At 50.4% G+C, this 23,884-nt stretch overlaps 1 protein-coding gene across 10 annotated transcripts in view; it reads left to right on the top strand.

Annotated features, from left to right (window-relative positions):
- The window catches only part of SLC25A48 (solute carrier family 25 member 48), a 200,034-nt gene that overhangs the window by 157,095 nt on the left and 19,055 nt on the right, over positions 1–23,884 (top strand). For 4 of the 10 annotated variants that reach the window (XM_045075474.1, XM_004744925.3, XM_004744923.3 and 1 more), the window contains exons 1-4: positions 543–801; positions 5,348–5,391; positions 9,971–10,042; positions 12,113–12,371. In XM_045075474.1, the coding sequence (XP_044931409.1) occupies positions 756–801; positions 5,348–5,391; positions 9,971–10,042; positions 12,113–12,371 (421 nt within the window). In that variant the 5' untranslated portion in view covers positions 543–755. Of the gene's footprint in view, positions 1–520; positions 802–5,347; positions 5,392–9,970; positions 10,043–12,112; positions 12,372–23,884 lie in introns of those variants that run through there. The other 6 variants (XR_006605358.1, XR_198918.3, XR_001178249.2 and 3 more) reach the window with 4 other exon arrangements.

Below are 23,884 nucleotides of genomic sequence, written 5' to 3'. Positions count from 1 at the left end.
AGAAGAATAAATGAAACAAGATGGGATTGGGAGGGAGACAAACCATAAGTGACTCTTAATCCCACAAAACAAACTGAGGGTTGCTGGGGGGAGGGGGTTTGGGAGAAGGGGGTGGGATTATGGACATTGGGGAGGGTATGTGCTTTGGTGAGTGCTGTGAAGTGTGTAAACCTGGTGATTCACAGACCTGTACCCCTGGGGATAAAAATATATGTTTATAAAAAATAAAATAAAATAAAAAATAAATAAATAAATAAAATAAATGATCCTATCACCTCCTGGTGTTTGTGATCACGTTCTTCTAGACTTGGGATAAAGCCTCCCTTTCCACCTCTAATGAATTTTGCAAAACTGTCCCTGACATCTCTTGCAGTGTCTCGGGGGGAAAGTGTGAACAAGGCAGGGCCGGCATCTTCACCTCCAGGCGTGGAGGGTGTGAGGTGGCCCGGCATGGACGATGGAGAAGGGGACACTGAGGGAATACCCCGCGCACCGGACCCAGTGTCCGGGAGCGGCGAGGTGCTGCGCCTTTAAGGTCCGCTGGGGGCGTACTAGCCGCGGCGGCGGGCGCTTGGAGAGGTGAGCGCGGCTACTGATCCGCCTCGCAGCTCCGAGTCAGGGCTTGCGGGAGGTCCTGGGGTGCGCTCCAGTCTCCCCACCTCCTCCCCCGACACGCGGGCCGGCGGGGCATGCGCCGCGGCCTCTGACTGGGCACCAACCAGGCTCTGGGAGTGCGAGGAGCCGCGGCTCCGGCCATGGGCAGCTTCCAGCTGGAGGACTTCGCGGCGGGCTGGATCGGAGGTGAGCCCCAGCCTGGATGGGAGGGAACCTCCGGGAGGTGAGTGTGCTTGCAGGATACGTCCGGGCCGGGGAGAAAACCAGAGACCCGGCCGAGTTTACAGACCGTGCGGTGATACGTCTGGGCGCCCCGCACCCCTGCGACTCCACCCGGCGCACACCGTGCTCGCCGCCTGCTCCCGGAGTGCTCCACCGCCCCGCGCCTGCTGGCCTCGCTGTCCCTCGCCTGCTGTCCCTCGCCCGCTGCCCCGCCAGCGTCGCAGGTTCCCCCTGAGCTGCGGCTTTGCCTCAAAGTGAGGATCCCGAGGACTGTCTCTGGTAACTTTTAAACCTGCCGTCGAAGCCGACAGCCAATGGAGTGCCCGGCGCGCACACACCCTTCGGAGACCGGGTGTGCGCCCGAGTTTGAGGACACAGCTGCAAGAACTTCTGGGTGAGGGTGGCGGTTGTCCCGGGCGCGGGATGGGGAGCCCGGCTTCGCGATCTGGCTGGCCCTAGAGGGCGCCCTGGCTGAAGGGTGCGGGCGCAGTGTCTCGGGGGCCCAGCGCCTGGCTGCAGGTGCCCATTGCCAGATAGGAGGAACCCTTCCAGTTTTCAGCTTTTATCCACTGACTGTCCGGTTTCTCCTCCCGGCAGTCTTAGAGCCATTTTTCCTTTGGAGCCGCTCCTGGAGCCAGTGTCTGCTGGGCCCGGGATGGGTTTGCTTGGGCAAGAGTTGCCTGCATTTCCTTGCTTCTCTGATCATCTCTTTACAGTAGGTTTATTTCTCTCCTTTTATCAGCTATGGATGGGGCCCAGGGAGGGGATGAGAAGCACTAGCACTTACTGTAGAAGGTTATCTTTCTTTTGGCCCATTCTAAGAGGATCCTCGAAAAAGGGATGTTGGCAATTGCAACCTCCACCCAAAGTCAAAAGCAAAAACAAAACCAAAAACCTGAGGTGCTGAGGCAGAGGTTATAAATTAGTGTGTTTGTGCCTCACCAAGTGTTCTGGAAATGGGGACCAGGAGATTTATAGGAAAATGAAAATGAAACAGATAAAAAGAACAACAGACCAGATAGCATTCCAGGATCCCTTTCTGATGGTTCCTCCTGCCTTTGTCCCCCAGCACACCGCTGCAGGGCCCCTGCTTCTTGCTGTCATGAACACAGGAGGTCCCTTTCACTATAAGCAGTTCTTTTGTACAGGCTTTCTAGACCTCCCTCTTCTAACCTCACCATGGGGTCAGGGGTGCTACCCAGGGGCCCACTGGCCCTATTCGGGCCCTCTTTGAACAACTGTCAGCTATTCTGGGGGAGAGCCGTCCCTACTTAAGGCTGTCCGCTTGCATAGCCAGACGAACTTCAGAAGGGCTGTCCCTGGCTGGATTTGAGGGTAAGGCTGTCCGAGTAGCTCCAGGTCTCTGATGATCCTGGGACCCTCCCCAGGTCACACAGTAAATAGTGGATTGTCCTTTATTCTGCGAGTTGATGTTATCATTTTGTTGTTGTCTTTTGATTTGGGGGTTTTCTTGTTTCCGTGGAGTGAGGATGAGGATCATACCTGAATGCTAAGTCAATAGCAGGTGCTGTTGAAGTGCCACAGGTAATTTTAAAATGACTTCTCTGAGGTTATTTTATGCATCAATTTTGTATACAATTCGGTGATTTTTAGCAACCTTACCAGTGGTGCGGCAGTTACCATAAATTCATTCTAGCACATTTTCTTCCCCAGTAAGATCCTTAATGCCCATTCACAGTTAAATTCTGTGCCCTCCTTCTCCCTCTGGGCAACTTTCTGAATCTACTTTCTGGCTTGATAAATTAGCCTTTTCTTGGCATTTTATGCAAATTGAATCAGACAGTATATGGTCTCATGTCTATTGGTGTATATTTCTTTGTAGCCCCAGTGAGGTAGCTACCATTACTACATCCTCATGTTACCAACAAGAAAATGGGTGCATAGAGACATTCAGTGATTTGCCCAAGGCCATGCATCTAGCTGGAGCCCTGGAATCCAACCTACACAGCCTGGTACGAGGGCAATCCTAACCCCTGTACTCCTCTCTAGCTGTGTTCTTTCTTAATGAACTTGCAGGATAAAATCCCACCATGACATCCTTTACATTTTGTTGGAAGTTTTACTGGTCTGTGAGGCCCTAAGGTCTGGAAACCACTGACCTGATGGTCCCATTTCTGATCTTTGTATTCCCTGCTTTCAGATGCATGGGCTAATGAATGACCAGGGAGATACCAGGGAGATACATGTCCTAGGTGGGCTCGGAGGCTGCTTTCCTGGGCTAAGGGATGCTCATAGTGAAGCAACTAGAATCTGGAGACCAGAAGTCCTCTCTTCCCTGCTGGGAGGGGCTCCTGTAGAATGAATACTCATTTCCTTCTGCCTCTCACCTTTCTGCCTGCGCCCACTTCTGTGGGAAGGAGGGACTGAGAAGGGTCTGGAGGTTCTAGACAGAGCGCATGTCTGTTCTGGGGTTAGCTTTTTCCTCTGCCCCTCTACCCATCTCATATTCCAGGACTGCCTTACCTGGTTAAATCACCCCTGCAGACAGAAAGGCTTCACTCCTCATCAGTGTGGCAGGGAATTTGTTCAGGCCTTTGCAACTGTGTGCACAGATGGGCATTTTTCTGTGAGAAGAAAAATCCAGAGATTCCATCACCATGTCAGAGAAGCCTTCTTAAAAATAAAAACATAAAAAAAAAAACAAATTTAAAAAAAACAACTAAAAGTGGATAGTGACAGCCTATTAGAGCCAGAACTCTGCTGGTACTTGACCTTCATTGGCTCATTTCATTCTTGCAATGGAATCATGAGGTAGGTGCTAATATGACTCCCACCAACACCCGCTAAAAGTGAGGTCTAAAGAAAGTGAAGTAAACTGAACTATAGGTAACCAAAACGTCTCCATGTTTTCTCTTCACACCCCCCCCCTTTTGAGGCACAAATCACATAACCTAGAAATAATCATTTTCAAGCATCCGATTCAGTGGCATTTAGTGCATTCATGGTTGTGCACCTGTCAGCTCTGTCTAGTTTCAAATTTTCCTCCTGCCCAAAGAAGTCTCTGGATCCATCAAACAGTCACTCCTATTTCCCCTCTCTTCAAGCCCTGACAACCCCTAACCAGCTTTCTGTCTCCGTGAGTTTGCCTGTTCTGGATAATTAGAGTAGATGGAATCAGACACCCTGGGACCTTCTGCGTCTGGCCTCTTGCACCCTTCCTCCACACTGTAAGGGCATCGGCACTTCATTCCCGTTGATGTTCAACAGGATTCATTGCAAGGATTTACAGCATCACATTGCATTTACCCACTCATGTACTAATGGACATTTGGGCTGTTTCCACCTTTTGGCCATTGCGAATAGTGCTGCTGTGAATATGTGTGTTCATGTACTTGTTCCAGTGCCCGTGGTCCGATCTTTTAGCTCTCTATCTAGGAGTGGAATTGCTGCGTCATATTGTAATTCTTTGTTCCACTTCTTGAAGAAATGACAAACCGTTGTCACAGTGGCTGCAACATTTTACACTCCCACCAGGAATGAGCAAGAGTTCCAGTCTCTCCATATCCTCACCAACACTTACTGTTTGCCTTTAAGAAAAAAAAAAAAAACAATAACAAATAATTGTAGCCATTCTAATGGGTATGAAGGGGAATCTCCCTGTGATGTTGATTTGCATTTCCCTAATGTCTAATGGTTTTAGACATCTTTTCATGTACACCTTGGCCATGTGTATATTTTCTTTGGAGAAATGTCTCTTCCCATCCTTTGCTTTAAAAAAAAAAAAAAAAAGAATGGGGAGGCACACCTGGATGGCTCAGTTAGTAGAATGTGAGACTCTTGGGATCTCAGGGTTGTGAGTTCAAGCCTCGTGTTGGGCATGAAGCCTACATTTAAAAAAATACTTATTATTATTTTTTTTTTTTTTTTAGTTTTAAGTATTTCGTATAAATTCTGGATACAAGACCCTTATCACATATATGATTTGCAGATATTTCTCCTCATTCTATAACTTGTCTTCACCTTCTTAATAGTGTCCTTTGCTGCACACAAAGTTTTAATTTGTGTGACATACAATTTATTTTTTCTTTTGTGACTTGTGCTTTTGGTGTTCTATCTAAGGATCTGTTGCCAATCTAAGACCATGAAGTTTTTTCCCCTGTGTTTCAGCAAATGATTTTTATAGTTTCAATGCTTCCATTAAGGTCTTTAGTTTCCCTTGAGTTTGTTTTTGTATATGGCATGAGGTAGGGGTCTAGCTTCATTCTTAAGCATGTGGATCACCAGTTGTCCCAGCAACTTCACTGCCCTTTGTTTGGAGTGCTTGTTTCTTGAGGCAGGGCCCAGGTTTTACTTCATTTTCTCTGCCTTCCTCAGTGACTGGGCCAGTGCCTAGCACATTGCAGTGGGTCAGGGGAGGCTCTGGTAACTGGGCATTGACTGAATGAGTGAATGTGAGTGCCCGAGCTGTTTGTCTTATCCCAAGAACCAACTGGTACATGTGAGGAATCCAGGGGTCAGTGACCAGCTCTTCTTCTTCTTTGATCAACAGGTGCAGCCAGTGTCATCGTTGGCCACCCTCTAGACACAGTCAAGGTACAGCAGCCATGTTTGTCTTTACTCTTGGAAAGCGGCCTGGAGTGAGTCTGTCTCCAGGAATGTATCTGCCTTTGCTGATCCCAAGACAGTCTCCAGCCCAAGGCAGATTCTCTATGCCAACCCTGGGGGTGGGGGTGGGGTGGAGTGCTGGGAGGACTGGTTTGGAATCCTTGCTCTCCTCTGGTTACTTGGCAGTGATTTTGTTTTTGTGAATGTTGCATACCTGCCTCCAGCTTCTCATGGGCTGTGAGGGAGGGAGCCAAGGCAATGCTAAGCATCCCCTGCCAGTCTCTGTGCAACTAAGGAACAAGAAAGGCTTCAGGCGTGAGGTAGCAGCTGAGTCCGGAATTTAAGGTTGGGTTTCAGGTTATGAGAACAGATATCCAGGCTAGAGCTAAGACACTGAGGTAAGGACACCATGTGCAGGCCACGTTTGGGAAAAGCCAGCATGGCCAGTTTGGCCGATGCAGCAGGTTTGCGAAAGCTGCTCTAGATCAGAAACCAGGAAAGCACTCCATCCTGGGAGGCCTTCACTGTCAGAGCAGGGCTGTGGACTTGGGTTGGGAATAGGGAACCATTATAACTCCAGGAAGTGGGGGAGGTTTGAGGACCCAGCACGACCTTCTGGCATGGAGCTCATCCACACCCCTTGTTCTGCGGACGGACGGAGAAGCTGGCCCAGGAAGGGCAAAGGGCTTGCCTGAGGTCATTCCAGGTGTCAAAGTATTCAGGAGTGAGGGAGTGAGGCGCTCTACAAAGGGATATTCTTTGATGCCACCCCCGTCGCTGCCCCCTGTCCTCTGTGGTGAACAGGACTACAGAGCCATACCTTGGGGCATGGTCTCAAATAGTGCCTTCTCACCCTTGACTTGCACAGTCTTATCTAAAACGTTGCCTGGATTGTGCGCTAAGACAAGCTGCTCTGGCTCTCGCCAAATGGCTGCTACGATCACAACCCGCCTCCCCTCCACCCCCTGCCCTGTCTTCCTCCCTCTCTGACAGCGGGCCCCTCCTAGGTCAGAGCCTAGGCCTGCTTTCTTCTTGATGGGGATCAGCCCCATATGGGCCTTGCTTTTTCTCATACTTTCGCATACTGGACATGTTCTGTGTGTAGACGGTATGGGGATAGCAAGGCATCAGTGGTAGACCAGGCAAATCCAGTCCCTGCCTTCCAGCTACATTCCTGGCACAAACTGCCTCTTGTGTCTCTCTGGTAGAGCATCCTTCTCTTACCCCTCGCCAGGCCAGGGGCTTGTTGAAGGTGCCCTCTCCCCACAGAGGTAAGTCTGGCCACCTGAAGAGGCTGGAGTGCTCCTCCTCCTATCCTCTCTGCCCCTGGAGTCTCTGAGGGAACCCTTCCTGATACATCAAATCCAGTCTCTGCGCAGCCTGAGAATCTCCCTGGGCAGGGTACCAGCCTGGTGATGCCAGCTTATAAGTATGGCTGGCCTGGGCTCAGCCCAGGGATATGGCCCAGGGCCCTTGTTACTCCCAGAACATGCTCCTTCCTTCCTTTCTTCTGGCTTACATTTTCTCTGCAGTCCCTGTCTTAGAAAGGTCCAGGTAAGAGCTTTAGAGGTGAAATAATCTGGAGTGCATTCTCAGCCTGCCCACCTACTCTCCTGTGACCAGGGTGCAGCACTTTACCTCCCCGAGCCTTGCTTTCGTCATCTGAAAAATGGGCAAAGAGCATCTCCCAGCAGGGCCTTTGTGAAGATCGTCCCTGTGGCAGAGTCATGAGTGAACCGTTGCCATCCTGATGAACACACAAGCTTGTCTTGTGTTGCGAGTGCCTTGGGACTTCTCTGAGGTCCCAGAGCTTGCCGTGGGAAGACCCAAGCTAAAAACTCCTGTGCTGCTAACCTAGGTCGGAGGCTCTTTTCCTGCCCATGACTGCCCCATCACTGGTGGGAGGGCCAGCCCCTGGCTGCACAGTGGCCCTGAAGCTGGGATCCAGATTCTCAGATGCCTCGGCCCAGCTGGTGCATTTGGGGTGTATGCCTGATGCAGTATGCCCAGGACTTCCTGATCGGGGCTCAGCTGCCTTTAGACCAGCAGCAAACTGGTAAGGGAATGAAATATACATGTGGCAAGCCGCCAAATTGGTCATAATTTGTTATGGCAGCAGTAGGAGAACTAATACAAGAAGTTAGCTTTCTCCATCTGTAAAACGGGGAGAGTGTCTAGGCTGCATGGCATTTGTGGGATTCTGTGAGGTAAGCTCTGGAAGAGGCCCCGTACTTCCCCAAGAACGCAATTGTTGCAACTAAATTCCAGCCTCTGTTGGAGCCGAGGCCCCAGAGGCGTGTGCCATGCACCTGGCCTCCGTGGCAGCCTTCCCAAGGGCTCAGTATGGCTGGGAGACCCTTGCTCCATGGTTTTAAAACTCCTCTGTGACCTGGGATTGACTCCTAGGTTGAGCTTCCTCATGTACGATTTGCTTGAGTAACTGGGGCCCTTGAGCTTTTCAGTGGAACTTGAACCTTCTTGGGAATTCAGTCCCCAGAGGCAGCCCTGCCCACACTGGGGCCAGTGGAGAGTATCACCCCCACACCAGCCTTAAATAAGGGAAAGAGGGAGGCCTGTGCTCAAGTCTCCTCGCCTACATTCTTGTCCTGGTTGGGGATACCTCACCCCAAGGTAGAGCTCTGTGGATCTGCCCATTTGTGTGAGCCTGCTTCTCATCTCTCTGTGCCTTCCCCATGTCTTGACCTCCAGAAGTTAAATACTGCATTTTCCCTCAATCAGCCCACACTTCTGACACCCAGGTCTGTTTTTTGCCATGGTACTTGTCCTCAGCAGACATAGATATTTGCTTGGGAATTACCTACTATTGACTCTTTTTTCTCCCCATCCCCACTTAGTTCTAAGTTCCACAAGGCCAGGAAGTTGGTTTCCTCTACTGCTGAAAGTCTCCTGAGAGTGGAACAGTGGCTGTTGGAAAACAGGCATTCAATCGTACTGGTTGGATGAGTCACCGGCTACATTTCTTTGATTATGAAAATAACACTTATAAAACATACACTACCATTTACCTGTCCTGCCTGTGAGAGTGCTGTGGATTTTCCACGGCCGTAGGGGTCTCTAAGCCCATGGAGAAGAATGCCTATCAAGCTTGTAGCCACACTGTTAGCCATGCTGGTTAGCTCAGGCAGGGGGGCAGGGTGGACTGAGGAGGGAGAATGTTGAATTTTTTTTTTTACTAAGAAAATTTATTCCCATATTAGTTGTATACTTATTATTTTTTTTAATGATGTAAATTGAAAATAATGAAGGTAACCCTTGTCTATCGTAAGAAAGTCAGACATGAAACACCATTCAGGGCAGAAAAAACATTTCCTGTGATTTTCACCTCAGAGACCATCACCTTTATGATATGTGTTCTGCCAGAGTCTTTGCTCCTTGTCTACACACTGAGTTCAGGCTGTTAGTGTGATGTGTTAGGCTGCACTCTGGGTCTTAGTCCTCAGGGATCCCTGGGTTCTGGTGGGCGGGTGAGGTCACTGCTCCTGTGGTTCTTGGAGTTCCTTCTTACCAGGCTCAGAGGGGGTGCCCTGACAATTCTAAGAGCCTCCTCAGACTCCCCATGCCTGTCTACTGATGCCCCTGGTCACAAGAGCCAACCTCCAATAGAGGACACCATGTCTTCCCTTCTAGTCCCTCATTTAGCCGGTTCAAAGGGGTTACGTGCCAGGGCCATGCTCAGCATGGGGACAAGAGGGAAATGTGAGACAGCCCTGCCATAGAGGGGGAGCCCAAATAAACCCAAAGTAAACAGAGATATGACAAGCTCAGACACAAAGGATAAGCAGGAGCTGAAGGAAGAGCCTTCTGGGGGAAGGAAGAGCCGGTGGAGAGTTCAGGCAGGGTGGGGGAGGGGAAAGTAAGGCCAGGGACTGGGGGATGTACCACGTGGTGGGCTCAGAGGGCAGGGGCATGGAGGAAAGGACATGCAGGGGTGAGAGGCAGGCCTGGTGCCAACCCAGGCCTCTTTGACACTGGTAGAGAGTGGGAGGTTTACTCTGAGTCTGGTGGGAAGCCACCAGTGAGCTGTAAATAGCAATCTGCTCTTGTCAGAAGTGATCAGTGTGACTATTATGTAGACGCAGGCCAAGGACTGAGAGGGAGCAGGAGCCAGTGGGGAAACCCACAGGCAACCAGCGTACCATCCCGGTGAGAGATGAAAGGGGTTCTGGAGCTACGAAGGGCGGGTCACTCGGGGAATACTTAGGATGGCAGAATGATGGGCAGCGGATGGGGCAGAGCCCTGGAAAGTGCTTGCACTCAAGAGGTGGGGATCATGTCCCCCAACAAACATTACTTTTGAACAAAAAAGAGACTTTTGTTCTTCTCTCAGCCCAAGAGTGCTTCTGCCATGCTCAGCAAGGCCTGAAGGGGACACTGAAGGAGGCAGTGTCGGCAGAGGACAGAGCACCAGCCTGGCAGGGACAGAAATCCTGCCCTCCTTCCTGGCTGGGCCAGGAAGAGCCTCAGTGTCACAAGCCCATGCTCTCTGGGGCAGTGGGGATGTGAACCCTCTTGGCCTGGGCCCTCACCTCCTTGCATCTCTCCACAGACTCGCTTGCAGGCCGGCATCAACTATGGGAACACCCTCAGCTGCATCCGCACGGTGTACAAGAGGGAGAGTGTAAGTGCCTCCGGGACCCGGGACCGGGGCTGGAGCTGTCCCCCTCAGGGACTCCTGCACACAGTTCGAAGCCTGCCCAGGGCCTGGGCCCTGCGGCCAGAGCCCCAACACCAGCCCGTCAGGCTGGAGGCCCGTTCATTCCTGCTCATCGCTTCTGGCTCTGTGTTGCCTCTTCTCTCCATCTCACGCCACACCTCAAATATTGTATGTCCTCTAAACTTAACCCAACCATCTTGTATGCTGTTATGGAGCGGGGGGGGGGGCTGATTTTGTGAAACCTCTCTAGAGAAATTCTGAGGAATTTAGAATCACAGAGTGGAAAATTCCTGCAGAAACAGAGGGACCTGTCAGTTTTCAGAGCCAAAGGTGAGACCGGTAAACTGTTTGCTCACAGGCGTCCCTTCACCTGGGGTGGCGGGAGCCAGGCCCTGGGATTCCAGATGCCCAGAGCTGGCTTGTCCCTCAGGTTGCTAGAAGGCAGGGGACCTAGGATTTTCCTTCCCAAACAGGAAAATGCGAATAATATTTTGTGGAAGATGTATCATGTGCCCTTCTTAAGAATGAGTGTGTGCTTTCCAAAGACTTTCTAAAGCCCTGCTTTGGGGAATTTAAAATACATTTTCTAATTAATGATGAAATGACTTGATGATTTAAAGAAATCATTGATAGCAGCCCTGGGCTTTCCCTTGAGTACCTGGAAATGTGGCCTTCTTGTCGACCACCATCTCCACAGCCTCCATCCTAGCAAGTGCCCTGGGGCTCAGGAGCCTCCTGCCTGTGCCCGGACTTTTTCCTCAGAGGTGTGTTTTGTGCCAGGGCATTGCTCAAACTCTCTTGCTGGGCTGCTTTACAATGGACTGCAAGCTGTTCGGGGTGCTGTGTGATTCCCCAGTTCTCTGAGAAGTGGCCCCTGATTCTGCTATTGGGCACACATTCTCCACAGTGCCTGCCAGCCCCAGCTGCACACCCCCCTGTTTCTGGGCCATTTTGTGGGGACTGCACATGTTCCTTGGAGACACAGCACCTCAAGGCTGAGTGATGTCCCACATTATCTGAGGAAGCTTTTTTTGGAAGAAGAACCTGAGGTGGGGAGGAGGAGTGTGTGCATGTGTGTATGCATGCATGTGTGTGTGAAGGTGTGTGTGCGTATGTATGTGGTGTCCTACCTCTGAGCCAGGTCAGGATTAGCAGGTTTGTGTGCAGCCTGGAGTTGGTACAATAGCTTCCTGGTATTTTTTCATTTTTGGCACGGGGCTGAAAGTAAGTGCTGCCCTGACTCCTTCAAGGGCCTGTGGAATATTCCAGATTTCAGAGGAGTGTCTGTGATGTTCCCTGAGAGTTCAGTGTGGAAAGGACCCTCTCCTCTCAAACTCCAGCACCCTCTGCTGTGGTCTCTGCTTATGTGCAAAGGAAGCCTGTTGGTGCTGTCCTTCTGCAGCTCCCTTCCCCTCAGACCCTTACCACACCCTTAGCAGGTTGAATTTTAATCACCTGTCAGTTTATCTGTTGCACCCTCCCTTCTCCTACCCCCAGATGTGGGCTCAGTGATGGCAGCGAGTATTTCGTTCTTATAGTTGGCCCCCAGGGCCTGGCCCATGACAAGTGCCCTATAGAATGCTTTTGGTCGAGTGGCAAATGAGGAAGTTATGAGGGGTGCTCAGCAAGACCACCGCCCATGAGAGCTCGATGCAGCCTGATAGCTTTCCAGCCCAAGAACGCTGCCACTCTGGTGGCAAATATGGGTTCCAGGCCCAGGGCACCCGGACTCAGGAAACAGAACTGCCTACAGAAGTGGGTTCCTCCCTTGGGCCAGATTATGCCTTGCGGGCGAATGGAGAGCCACCCCTCACTCACCCACCTGGGCCCTCCCATCACACCAGCAACTTTTTTTTTTTTTTTTTTTTTTAATTCTTGTCACCGACATGATGATTTAGTTTTCCCATGGTGTCACCTCCCAGCCTGCGGGCTCCAAGAGGGCAGGGTCTATGCTAAGTGCCACATGGGGAGCCTGGCACCTGGCCTGCAGACAGCCCAAGGCCCTCATGCTCCTGCCCCCTGGTTTTCCCACAGGTGTTCGGCTTCTTCAAGGGCATGTCCTTTCCCCTTGCCAGCATCGCTGTCTACAACTCGGTGGTGTTTGGGGTCTTCAGTAACACACAGCGGTTCCTCAGCCAGTACCACGGCCGGGAGTCCGAGGCCAGCCGGTCCCACACACTGTCTGACCTTCTCCTAGCCAGCATGGTGGCTGGTGTGGTCTCTGTTGGGCTGGGGACGCCCGTGGACCTCATCAAGATCCGGCTGCAGATGCAAACGCAGCCGTTTCAGGAAGGTAAGAGGAGGGGAGGGGCCTGGAGTCTGGGCACCAGTGGCTCTTCCCTGGTCCGCCAGATCTGGGATGTGGCTGCTTGTCTTTTCTTTGTTGAGCAGAGTACCTGCGTTGTCGTCTAAGAGTCTGCAGTTAGCATTTTGATCAATTGTAGTAAACAGTCATTAATTATTCCATGCCAACCATCTGCTTAGCGTTCTGGGTATGCTCTCTTCATTGGTCTTCCTAACAATTCTTTAAGGTGGGTGCTATGACCATGTCCATTTTACAGAGGAGAAAGTGGAGGCTCCTGGAAGTGACAACCCTTAGACAGGGCCACACAGATAATGAATGACTGGTGGGTGAGGACCAGTGGACCAGTGGCATCATTTGTGGTGTCTAGTGCAGAAGGAAAATGGGGGACCCCTTGTTCAAAAATGATTAAGAATTTTAGAAGAGCACACCAGTCAGAATGGCTAAAATTAACAAGTCAGGAAATGACAGATGCTGGCGAGGATGCAGAGAAAGGGGAACCCTCCTACACTGTTGCTGGGAATGCAAGATGGTGCAACCACTCTGGAAAACAGCATGGAGGTTCCTCAAAATTTTGAAAATAGAACTGCCCTATGACCCAGCAATTGCACTACTGGGTATTTACCCTAAAGATACAAACGTAGTGATCCGAAGGGGCACATGCACCCGAATGTTTATAGCAGCAATGTCCACAATAGCCAAACTATGGAAAGAATCTAGATGTCCATCAACAGATGAATGGATCAAGAAGATGTGGTATATATACACAATGGAATACTATGCAGCCATCAAAAGAAAGGAAATCTTGCCATTTGCGACAACGTGGATGGAACTAGAGCATATCATGCTTAGCGAAATAAGTCAGTCGGAGAAAGACAACTATCATATGATCTCCCTGATATGAGGAAGTGGTGATGCAACATGGGGGCTTAAGTGGGTAGGAGAAGAATAAATGAAATAAGATGGGATTGGGAGGGAGACAAACCATAAGTGACTCTTAATCTCACAAAACAAACTGAGGGTTGCTGGGGGGAGGGAGGTTTGGGACAAGGGCGCGGGATTATGGACATTGGGGAGGGTATGTGCTTTGGTGAGTGCTGTGAAGTGTGTAAACCTGGCGATTCACAGACCTGTACCCCTGGGGATAAAAATATATGTTTATAAAAAATTAAAAATTAAAAAAAAAAGGAATTTTAGAAGAGCAACCCAGAGCATTAAATCAGGCCTGGGGCCCTGAGGGACTCATGAGTCTCAAAACCACACCCATCCCCAACACCAGGGAGTTTTCTGGGAGGCCTTACCCCTGTACCACCTGTGGCCGGGGTGAGGGGTCATTCCTCTTCCCCTCTTTGACGTTCTGGTTGGAACTTCATTTCTTGGTGTGTTAAACAGCCCTCCTGAACTACAGGCTGAGTGTGTTACTTCCTTCGTCTTGAGAGAGGAGTGTCTGTGTCTGCTGTGCTTTGCCTAAAGGAGGATGGAAAGAATGGGAAGGTGCTTGCTGTTTGGAGTAGAAGGTGCCAGCTCTTGAGAAAGGATGAGCTGGGGTCTTAGACAGATTTCACTCTCCCCAGGTTTGGTTCTTGGCTCTGATGTCACTCTGTCTCTCTGTCTCCTCAGGCAAGGCACTGCTCCTGCCTGGGCCACCGTCTCCTGTCCACATAAGGGAAGGGCTGGATTTGTGGTCCTTTCTGACACCTCAGTTATCTGATCTGGGCTGACAGCTCTCGTGGACAAGACCCCTCTTGCTGGCAGCATTCTGAGTGGGCTGCCTTGAGCCCTCTGCCCACAGAGGCCAGGCTCGCTGGGCTCATCTGGGTTCTGCAGCCGAAGCCCAGGGAGTGCACTCGGGAGCATTCCAGCCCAGCAGCTCTCCTGCCCCCAGCCCCAGCGCCTTGATTCAGCCTGCATATCTTGCCCGGCCCAGGAGGTTTCCAGGACAGGACTGCATAGCCCCTATTGCTGCTATCCTCACTGGGGCCCGTGGAGAGCCTGGGACCAGCTGCCCTAACATGTCGGGTCATGCCTGAGGGACACTAAGTGGTCACTGTCAGCATGTGGGGTGACACGGGACCCCAGCAGGCTGGCTCATCCTGAGGGTCACAGAATATTGTTTTGGGGGCCACTCAGAGAGATACAGGGCAAGGGGTTTCCACATCCCTCTACTCGACATACTGAGCCATGTCTCGGTATAGTTTAGTTTCACCAAAGGGTGACACCTCATAGAAGTGTTTGAAGCTCACTGATCTGGTCCCATCCAAGAGACAAAAGCAAACATGTTGAGGAATGAAGGGCATCCAGAGCAGATTGAGAATGAGGAGGCCTGACCCCCAAGTTCACATTTGGCTCTGTCCCTCTCTCAGAAAAGCTTGTGTCAGTCTCAGGTGTGGAGGAAATCTCTCTCCCTAAGTCTTCAGACATTTTGGGTCCAGATGTTGGAAGAATTACCAGTGATGGATCTCCTCTGCTCCTGGGAGCAGACCTGCCTCCTTCACAACCTGACACTTTGACCCTGGAAGGGGAGGAAGAAGGGGAGGCATGCATTTATATATTGGCGAGGTGAGGCACAGTGAGCCTGAACACCAAAGGAGATGTTTCTCAAAAAAAAAACCTTCCTTATAAACACCTGGGACAGTGGAGGTAAATTAATTGATTGCACCCTCTGTCCTGTCCTTCTTCACCCCTGCCTTCCCTGCAGAGGGTGCTAGATTGGTAACTAACTTGGCAGGCGGAGGCCTGAACTTCAAGGAATCCTGAGGCTAGGCTAGAAGCCTCTGGAGCTCGGAAGAAGGATGGGAGGCTGTCAAAGAATGGGTAGACCCAAGAGGGGTCCCAAAGCTGAGTGTGCAGCAGCAGCCAATGTTAGGGACATGAGCAGTCCCCATCGGCAGCTGCTAAAGCTGCCAAGCCACTCACCATATGCCTGATACTTAATACCCATTACAGTACCATAAGGTCTTCATGGCTGCTAGCCCTGTTCGTTTATCCGATGTGCTATGTATGCACCTGCTGTATGCCAGGCACAGAGCTTGGTGCTAGGGATGCAATGGTGAAGAAGTGTCTACATCCTATCTGTCCTGTAATGCTCAAAGCATTGAGCAATTGGGCAACTCCAGATGTGGTGGTAGGGGAGGAATCGGGACAGGCTGGGGGTCAGGAAGGGCTTTGGGCAGGTAGAAGGAGGGTGGAGGGATTGTTGCAGATCAGGTCTGTGCACATGCTCACGGCTACATTGAGGCTTACCCCTGCCTGCTCGCCAGGGCCTGAGCAGTTTTGGAGAACAACTGCCTACCTGGGAAGTCCAGATCCTTCTGGGGCCTCGTTTCCTGGATAAGCTCTCTGAGCAGTGAGAACATAGGGTCCAGGGTGCTCTCCCTGCCCTTGCCACCATAGGAGGCATTGAACAGCATCCGAGGAGGGTGAGTTCCTGGCTCTACTCCTGTGTGGGTAGGCCACAGTCCGTGGCTTTAGGTTGTTAGTTCATCATAGTGCTAGAAGGAAACTTGTCCTCTTTTGTCAGTCCCTTGAGGCAGCAACAGAAAATGAACATGTGTTTATTCTGTCCTTTCCAGTGTGCCAGGAACTGGCCTTGTGTGAACTCAGGGAAGGCTCTCAACAAGAAGCCAAGGGAGGTTCCTGCAGGCCAGGGTTTCTCAGCCCTGCAGAGTTCTAAGTCATTAGCACCTGGGCCCAGTGGCTTAGCAGGCAGCTAGAGACAAAGACAGTTGACCCGAGCAAGTGCAGGGAGAGTAGAAACCAGGAGTGGAGGGTTCACATGAGCTGTGTTCCTCAAGCCTCTGATCTGGGCGAAGCCAGGTCACAGCAGTGGGGGCAGAATAGCCAGTATTTACTGGTCCCTTACCCTGCGCCAGGTACTATGCTAGGAGCTCTGTAAGTGTTTAATCTTTCTAGCAACCCAATTCCTAGACATTAACAAAGGGGGGCCTGAGGCATCAGCAGCTTCTGTAGCTGGCCTCGGGTCACTCCCGTAGTGGGAAGTAGAGCTGGGATGGAGCCCCAGGCTTTCTGACTCACAGCCCACTGATGCTATTTCTGCTTCTGCCCTGGGATTTTGAGATGATGGCAGCTTTCATAACACCTGGGCCTTTGCACAAACTTATCCCAAATCCGGTTTCAAATGGGAAGGGGGAATTAGGCTGGGAGCATGTCTCCAAAATTACATTGTTCAGGTAGTGGGCATAGCTCTTGGATTCCCAGGGGTGGGTCTGAATACCATGGCTTTGCACAGCCCCTCTCTGCCTGACCTGTTGTTCCTCACCTTCCACCCCAGCTGCTTGGGGGTAGGTCTTTGGTGGCTGGGCAGGATCACTACTGGGGCTGGAGGAGGGCAGCAGGTAATCAGTGCTTTTTGCCAGGAATCTTCCCAGGAAGGGAGAAAGGATGTGGTTTTCTTTTACTTATCCCTCAGAGACCCTCTAGGCCAGAGATGAAAAGTTCAAAGACTCACTGGGACCAGGGAAGTAACATAAGTGAGTAACTTCTTCCATTTATCTTGACACCCACAGCCCTGCTAAACCACATCTCCATTTTCCTCTTCAAAATGTGAGCACAAAACACATTTCACTTCCCTATGACTCTGCGTTTACAAAAGCAGCAGGTCCCACACGTGTCCGCTCTGGTGCTGGGGAGTAATAGGGAGTGGTGGAGACTGTGGCAAGCCAAACCCACATCCTATCCGAGGGGGTGGCTTCAGCTCTGTTCTAGGTGATGGATGCCATGTGGCCTGAATTGGAAATTGTCATATAATTTAATTAAGAACAAAAGCAGATGCGAACACCACATCCTGAAGCCTAGCAGAGCATGGAGCTGGTGGTGTGGGGCTAGTGCTACCTGAGAGCCTGTGGTCTCCGCCCTGGGTCAGGCCCACTCTGTGGGGTGACCATGCTGAGATGGGTGTTTCCAGGCAGCCTCAGGCCGGGCTTGTGGGATTGTCCATAGTCTGTGGATTTACCCTAGAATGTCCTAACCACTTCTGAGTGGAGACGATGGGCCATGAGGGAGTGCCCCCATATACTGAAGCTGAGTGCCGGAGGCCTCTGGCATCTGGGACATGTGACAGGTAGAATAGAGGCTGCATCGAGGTAAGAGGTAAGCTACCTGAAGGCTTGAAATAGAAAGCCACTGAGCTCATCCTGATGAACTATTCGTGCTGACTTGTCACTGAAAACACACACAAGCTAGAACATTCAATGTGGAGGGAGAAGACGTCCATCCACCCGTCCAGTCGCTGTGAATACAGTAATGTGTTCCTTTTCTAAATGCATAGATAAAACATGTTAAGAAATGGTACTCCTCCAGTTTCGTATCCTCTTTTTAACTTAGTTTACAACATTTTCCATGTTATGAAAATGACATTTAAAATGATTAACAATAGACGACTAATATTTAAAATAGATGTGCTGTATTCCATCACTGTGTCCATGAGCACACACATGTTTTGAGAGGGATGGTACAGCGTGGCAAAAATTCAGTTTCTAGAGTTTGATTACCTGCTTCTAATTCTCCCCCACAACCCAGGAACTCTAGACAATTCCCCTCAAGTCACCAAGTCTCTGATGACTCATCTGCAAAGCAGACATAGTGACGATAGCTACCTCATAACTGGGATGGAGGATGACGGATTTCACATGACGATCTGAGCATCAGGCCTGACACACTGAACACCTGAAATAGATGTTCGCTGTAATACTAAACTTAGGTCACATGTTCCTAGGGATGGACCTTGACATTGTTGCTGGTTCATCCTCTTTCAAACATAATGATATGATCAGGTAATCTGTCCATATGGAGTTGCTTTCATGTAGGGTTATTTCCCTAAATGTGTGGGCTCTTTGCTTCATGAATGAGTCAAAGGGTCTGGTCATTTTTAGATTTTTGGCACATACTGTGAAATTGTTATACAGAAAGGTTTTGTGTGTGTGTGTGTGTGTGTGTGTGTGTTTAACCACATTCCATCGGCAGTGGCTGAAGTTGAGAGGGAAGTTCCATCTGGCCCCAACTAGAGTTGCATACTAAACAGCAGTAACCCCTTGTGAAAACTGCTGCAACTTGACGGAGGTTTGCTCCTGGTGCCCATGCCGCTTGGCAGCAAGGAGAGGCTGGCCTGAGTTCAGTTGGCCGTGAGTTGCACTGTAAGGCTCTGATGAAGAAACCCTCCCTCTAGAAGTCATCATCACCCTTGATGTGGGCATGAGCCTCTCTGGGTGCCCTGCTGGGCCTGAACTGGAATTCAGGGCTGTGGTCCCAGAGGCCAGCAGTCCCTCCTTTGCCCGGGCCAAGTCACGTCCTGGAGGCCGATGGCCAGTGACACTCAACTTTTCCCTAGTCTGGGAGCTTTCTGGTCTGTGTTTTCATTGACAGCCTAATTAATGTGCAAGTCACAAAGGCCTCAAACCCCCCAAGAAGGCAGAGTTTGGGCACTGGAGGAGGACTCAACTTTAACTCTGTGCCAACCAGCCCAAGACTGCACCCGGCCCCACTGGAGGCAGAGGGCTGAGTGTGGCACCTGTTGGGACTCACTCTCTGGCTCCGTCATTCACAAACATGTCCTGAGCTCTTGCTGGGATCCAAGCAGAGTAGATAGATCAGAGGTATGAGACACACAGCCCCTGTTCAGGGAGTGCACAGTCTCATGGGGGAAATCAGATGTGTAGCAGAATAGAACAGTCTGTGGAAGGCTCTGGAACCTTGGAGTCTGGCTCTGCAGGTCAGGAGGACTCCAGAAAGGAAGGGGCCTTTGATGGGGTGTTGGAATACTGGTGAGGCTTTGGAGACGGACACATGGGAATGGAGAGCACTGTAGCACAGAGTTAGAGTTCTAACTACAATGCAGGGAGGGCAAAGGTGCAGGGGGGAGTTGTGAAGAGCTTGGTTTACTTAGCTGAGCATGGGCTTAGGCGCCGTTCAGCAGGCAGTGTGGCCTCTTGGGCAGCAGAATGACCTGAGCAGAGCTGTGTGGGAGGAAGCTGGATCTGGCCTTCAGGAGAGGTGGAAAGGGTGGGGAAAGTAGTAGTGGTGGGTTGATTTGGGTGTGCTGCCACAGACCAGGTAAGAAACAGGAGCAGGGGGCCCAGGGCCTTGGTCTCTGGGAATGGAGGGGAGTGGCTAGTTGGAGGTATTTGTGGTAGAGAATCAGTGGGCCAAGCAGGAGAGGGGAGTGTCTGCACTGACCCAGGACTGCACAGTTGGGTGACTGTGAGGGAGGACGCCCCCCCCCCCGCCACCGGGAATGAAATGGCAAAGTGTGTGAGGCAGCAGTTGGTGTGGGGTGTGTCACCCATACACATTACTGTCACTGCTGCTGTTCTGGAGCTTGGCAGGAGGGCTGGCTTGAGTGAGAACATGCTGAGTCTGGCTCGGTTCATGTGGGAGGTGCCACAGCTGGAATGTCGGGGCTGGAGGAGGAGTCAGGGGTGTGACTGAGAAGTGACCACTGAGGCCATGAATTAGGTGCAGATGTCAAGGTGAGCTACAGATAGGAAGAGGTAGAGATGAAGGGAAAGACCCAGGAAAGAGCTCAGGGAGGAGTTCCAGTGGCATCAATGGCCGTGGTCAGCAGCGGCCAAGCCCATACCATGCACACTGTGCTAACACACCCCTACCTTTAAATTGTCATAGCAACTGTGTAAAAGAGGTGCCGTCATTCTCTTTATCTTACAAATGGGGAAACTGAGGCTCGGGTTGGGTGACGTGTTAGGTGATGTGCTCCCTCAGGTGTGACACGCTGCAACAGGGCATGGCCCTGGCCCATCCACCTCCAGTGCCCCAGAAGCCAGAGTCCTGGAAAACTCCTGTCACTGAAGTAGGCAAAAGGGAATCAAGAGGGAAGAATGGCTGAGGTGGGAGGTGACACTAAGGACAGAGACCAAGGGCTGGGGAAGGAACAAGCCTTTTGTTTCTGGGTTGGGAGAGGAGAATAAAACACAATTCAGAAAGGATTTTTTTTTTTGGTAAGATTTTACTTATTCATTTGACAGACAGATATCACAAGTAGGCAGAGAGGCAGACAGAAAGAGAGAGAGAGAGGAAAGCAGGTTCTCCGCTGAGCAAAGAGCCCAATGCGGGGCTCGATCCCAGGACCCTGAGATATGACCTGAGCCGAAGGCAGAGGCTCAACCCACTGAGCCACCCAAGCGCCCCCAGAAAGGATTTTGAGGGCAAGAGAAAGGAGGTTGAGGGAAACCTCATTGCAAGGCCAGCCTCTACCATGTTCAAGAGCTCGAACAGAATGAAGGGGACAGAATGTGGCCAGGATTTGAAGAGAAGAGGATCCTAATTTCTGAGCTTGCGAGCCAAGATAAATAGGGCTGGAGAGGGCCTCATGAGGGGTGGAAGAGATCATCAACCACACACCAGAACACAAAGCCCGCCTGAGCCCAATGATAACAAAAGTGGGATGAAACCATTTCTCTGATTTTTGAGTCTTCGGCAATGTCTGGCTGGAAAGGTCACCAACTGGGCCTCAGAGGCCCTGACCATGTACTTCAGTTTGTCTCTTTGGCAACATAGTTTTATTGCTACCGTAAAGATGTATGGCTGCCAAGAAAAACACTGTTCTCCAGGCAGGATGGCCTTGGGGAGGAGCAGCCTTCTGATAGAGCAGATTTTTCAAGACTTTCCCATTGCAGATCAAGAATAACTAATGCTAAACTCCCTGAATGTTGCTCCATTTAACTCCCAAAGAAGAAAATCTACGTGGGAGAGCAGGAAGAATCCCTGGAGTACGACAAGGGACTGGAGACAAGCCAGGACTACAGCCTGAGCTTTCTTGTCAAGTAGGCTGTGGGCTGCCAATAGGAAGTGAGGGCTGGAGCCATAGCAGCCCAAAAGGAAAGGGAAGAAATTTGTGAAGAGGCCAGGCATTTAGCCGTGTAGTTCAAGAGGAGTCCTTGAGTTCTGGGTGGTTTGGCTGAACCTTTTCCAAACTGTGGTCCCACACAGCTAGCAGAGATGAAATGATGGTGCCTACCACGTAACTCACCATTGTGAGGTTACATACGGGGATGACACATCCATTTGGTCTTTATATCAACTGAGGAGGGCAAGTATGGTCCTGAGTTGGGGACTCAATGCTAGTATTGAGTCGTTGGTCCTGTGTGGGCATCTACAACCTCCCCCAGTAGGTTTGGCTGCAGGCCACCGCTGCCTGAGTTTGGCAGATCCAGCACTCCCAGAATCTGGAGTCATATCAGGAGAGGGGTAATAAAATAGGAATGACTATTTGCCTGAAGTAAAGTACCTTTGCCAATTGTCACTCAATTTTCACAAAAGCGAAAGAGGTGGCAGGCTATTTATTCTTCCCCTTTTCTAAGCGGCGGAGGAAACTGCGGGCCAATGTGGTGGGTTCCCTTGCACTGGATTGTATGGTAAGCAGCCACTGAGCAGCAAAGTGAATCCCAGCTGCTTCTAATCCCAGGTTTTCCCTGAATGCCTTTTAAATCCGTTAAATGGTGTCCAACCCACAGAATAGCTGCTGTACCTTCAGTGTCTGTGGATTAAGAAGCCACATACGATCAGTTACTATTGGATAATTAGTATATTTAAGTAAATTTTTGTTGTGTTCCCTGCAATAGCATGTACACGTAGGAGAAAAAACGGTTACACATGTGTGTGAGATACTTTAGGAGTCCTGTGAATCTATAATGCTTACCAGTTTGTGGGTCCCTGAAATAAGTGCATGCTCCCAACGGTGATTTGGGAGTTCCCTGGCCTAGAAATATTTGAGCACAATAACCTGTGTAACCTGTACATGGTAACCCTGTACGTCACTGACTGGGGAGCAGTGAGACCTCATCTGGGATGGCTTAGTTATTAAGGATTTTCTGTAGAAAGTGACCTGTTGAGAAATAATGTTGTGTTTTCATCCCATGCCTGACTATGCGTACATAGGAGAAGTCTCGTGGGCCTTTCCCTTCCAGAAAGTGGCCGGACCTTGTGTTTCTGAGGGCTGGCTACCCCTTACTGCAGTGGATCAGTGACCAACCATTGTATTTCAGGTGCCTTTCCTGTTTCCAGTTATGGCCCATTGAAGACATTGAACAATATCTGAGAAAGGAAAGAGATGAAAGTTTTTCATGTTTGTGCCTGGGAAGGGCCCAGCAGTATGCATGGCTAAACCCCTGGCTTCTGAGAGGCAAATCTGTGGGGACCCAGCCTGCATCTAGGCTGGTTCAGGCCCTCTGAAGTGGGAGAACTCCCAAGAGGTGACTGCATGGGTACCTGTTAGGACAGGCCAAACCTGAAAACTACCTCCTGCAGAGGCACCTGCCAGGAGGGCCCAGTCAGAGGCCAGTAAGCAAGTCACCTTACACTGGTGGGCAGAGCAGTGAAGTTAAACAGCCACACTGTATAGTCTACGGAATGATGGTCCCCAGCTTCTGTGTCTCCTGTCTCCCAGCCCCACCGACCAGGTAGGCCAGCTGGTTGAGGTGAGGGAGCTTGGAGGAGAGGTTTTGTTTTTGTTTTAAAGATTTTATTTATTTATTTGACAGAGATCACAAGTAGGCAGAGAGGCAGGCAGAGAGAAAGAGGGGGAAGCAGGCTCCCCACTGAGCAGAGAGCCCGATGTGGGGCTCCATCTCAGGACCCCGAGATCATGAACTGAGCCGAAGGCAGAGGCTTAACCCACTGAGCCACCCAGGCGCCCCAGAGGTTTTTGTTTTGTTTTGTGTTGTCTTTAGAACTGTAGAGGCTGTCCTCTGCTCCTTGAAGAAGATTAGGAGCTAGGTAGGGGCCAATTTCATTGACTTTGAGCATCCTGTCTTTTTTTTTTTTTTTAAAGATTTATTTATTCATGAGAGAGAGAGGCAGAAACGGAGGGAGAAGCAGGCTCCTGGCTAAACAGGGAGCCCGAGCTTGATCCCAGGACCTCAGGATCATGACCTGAGTAAAAGGCAGATGCTTAACCATCTGAGCCACCCAGGTGCCCCACATCCTGCCTGTCTTGATATAGGGAGCTTGAATTGGTCCTAAGTGAATTTGGGAAAACAAAGAAAATCACAAGCATCCTGAGTGTTTCAGAGTTTTAATCCATATGTATCATCATAAAAGGTAAAAGGGTCTTCATTTAGAGTACAGAAAAAAAAAATGGTGTCAATAGGAAAGCCTCCTGATAAAAAATGATCAAAGTTTGATTTGTAATTTAATCTACATTTTGGAACAAAAAATTCTCATTAGAGAAACTAAATACATTTTGTCCCAGAAAAAATATGCCCTATGTGAATCCCTTTACACGCACGTGTACACCCCTAAGCTAAGCCCTGAAGGATCAAAAACAACTGGCTGAGAACAGGTGGTTCAGTGTGAGCAAAGTACTCACTCACCAAGCACCTCACCCCCTTCCTTGGGTTCTTTGCACAAACAACCTGCAGATTTACGCATTTCTGTTGCACCTATTTCCAAAAGCTGCTTGCAGGCAACCTCCCAAGTCCATTTTTAAAGGTCACCAAAGTTTGTTTTAAACAGCTAGAGTTACCAAGAACTCT

Source organism: Mustela putorius, unplaced genomic scaffold (assembly GCF_011764305.1).
Source record: "Mustela putorius furo isolate JIRA1106 unplaced genomic scaffold, ASM1176430v1.1 tig00000145_pilon_pilon_pilon, whole genome shotgun sequence".
Taxonomy (NCBI): domain Eukaryota; kingdom Metazoa; phylum Chordata; class Mammalia; order Carnivora; family Mustelidae; genus Mustela; species Mustela putorius.
Note: the sequence above shows the minus strand (reverse complement) of the source record. Positions and strands in the feature narration are given on the sequence as shown.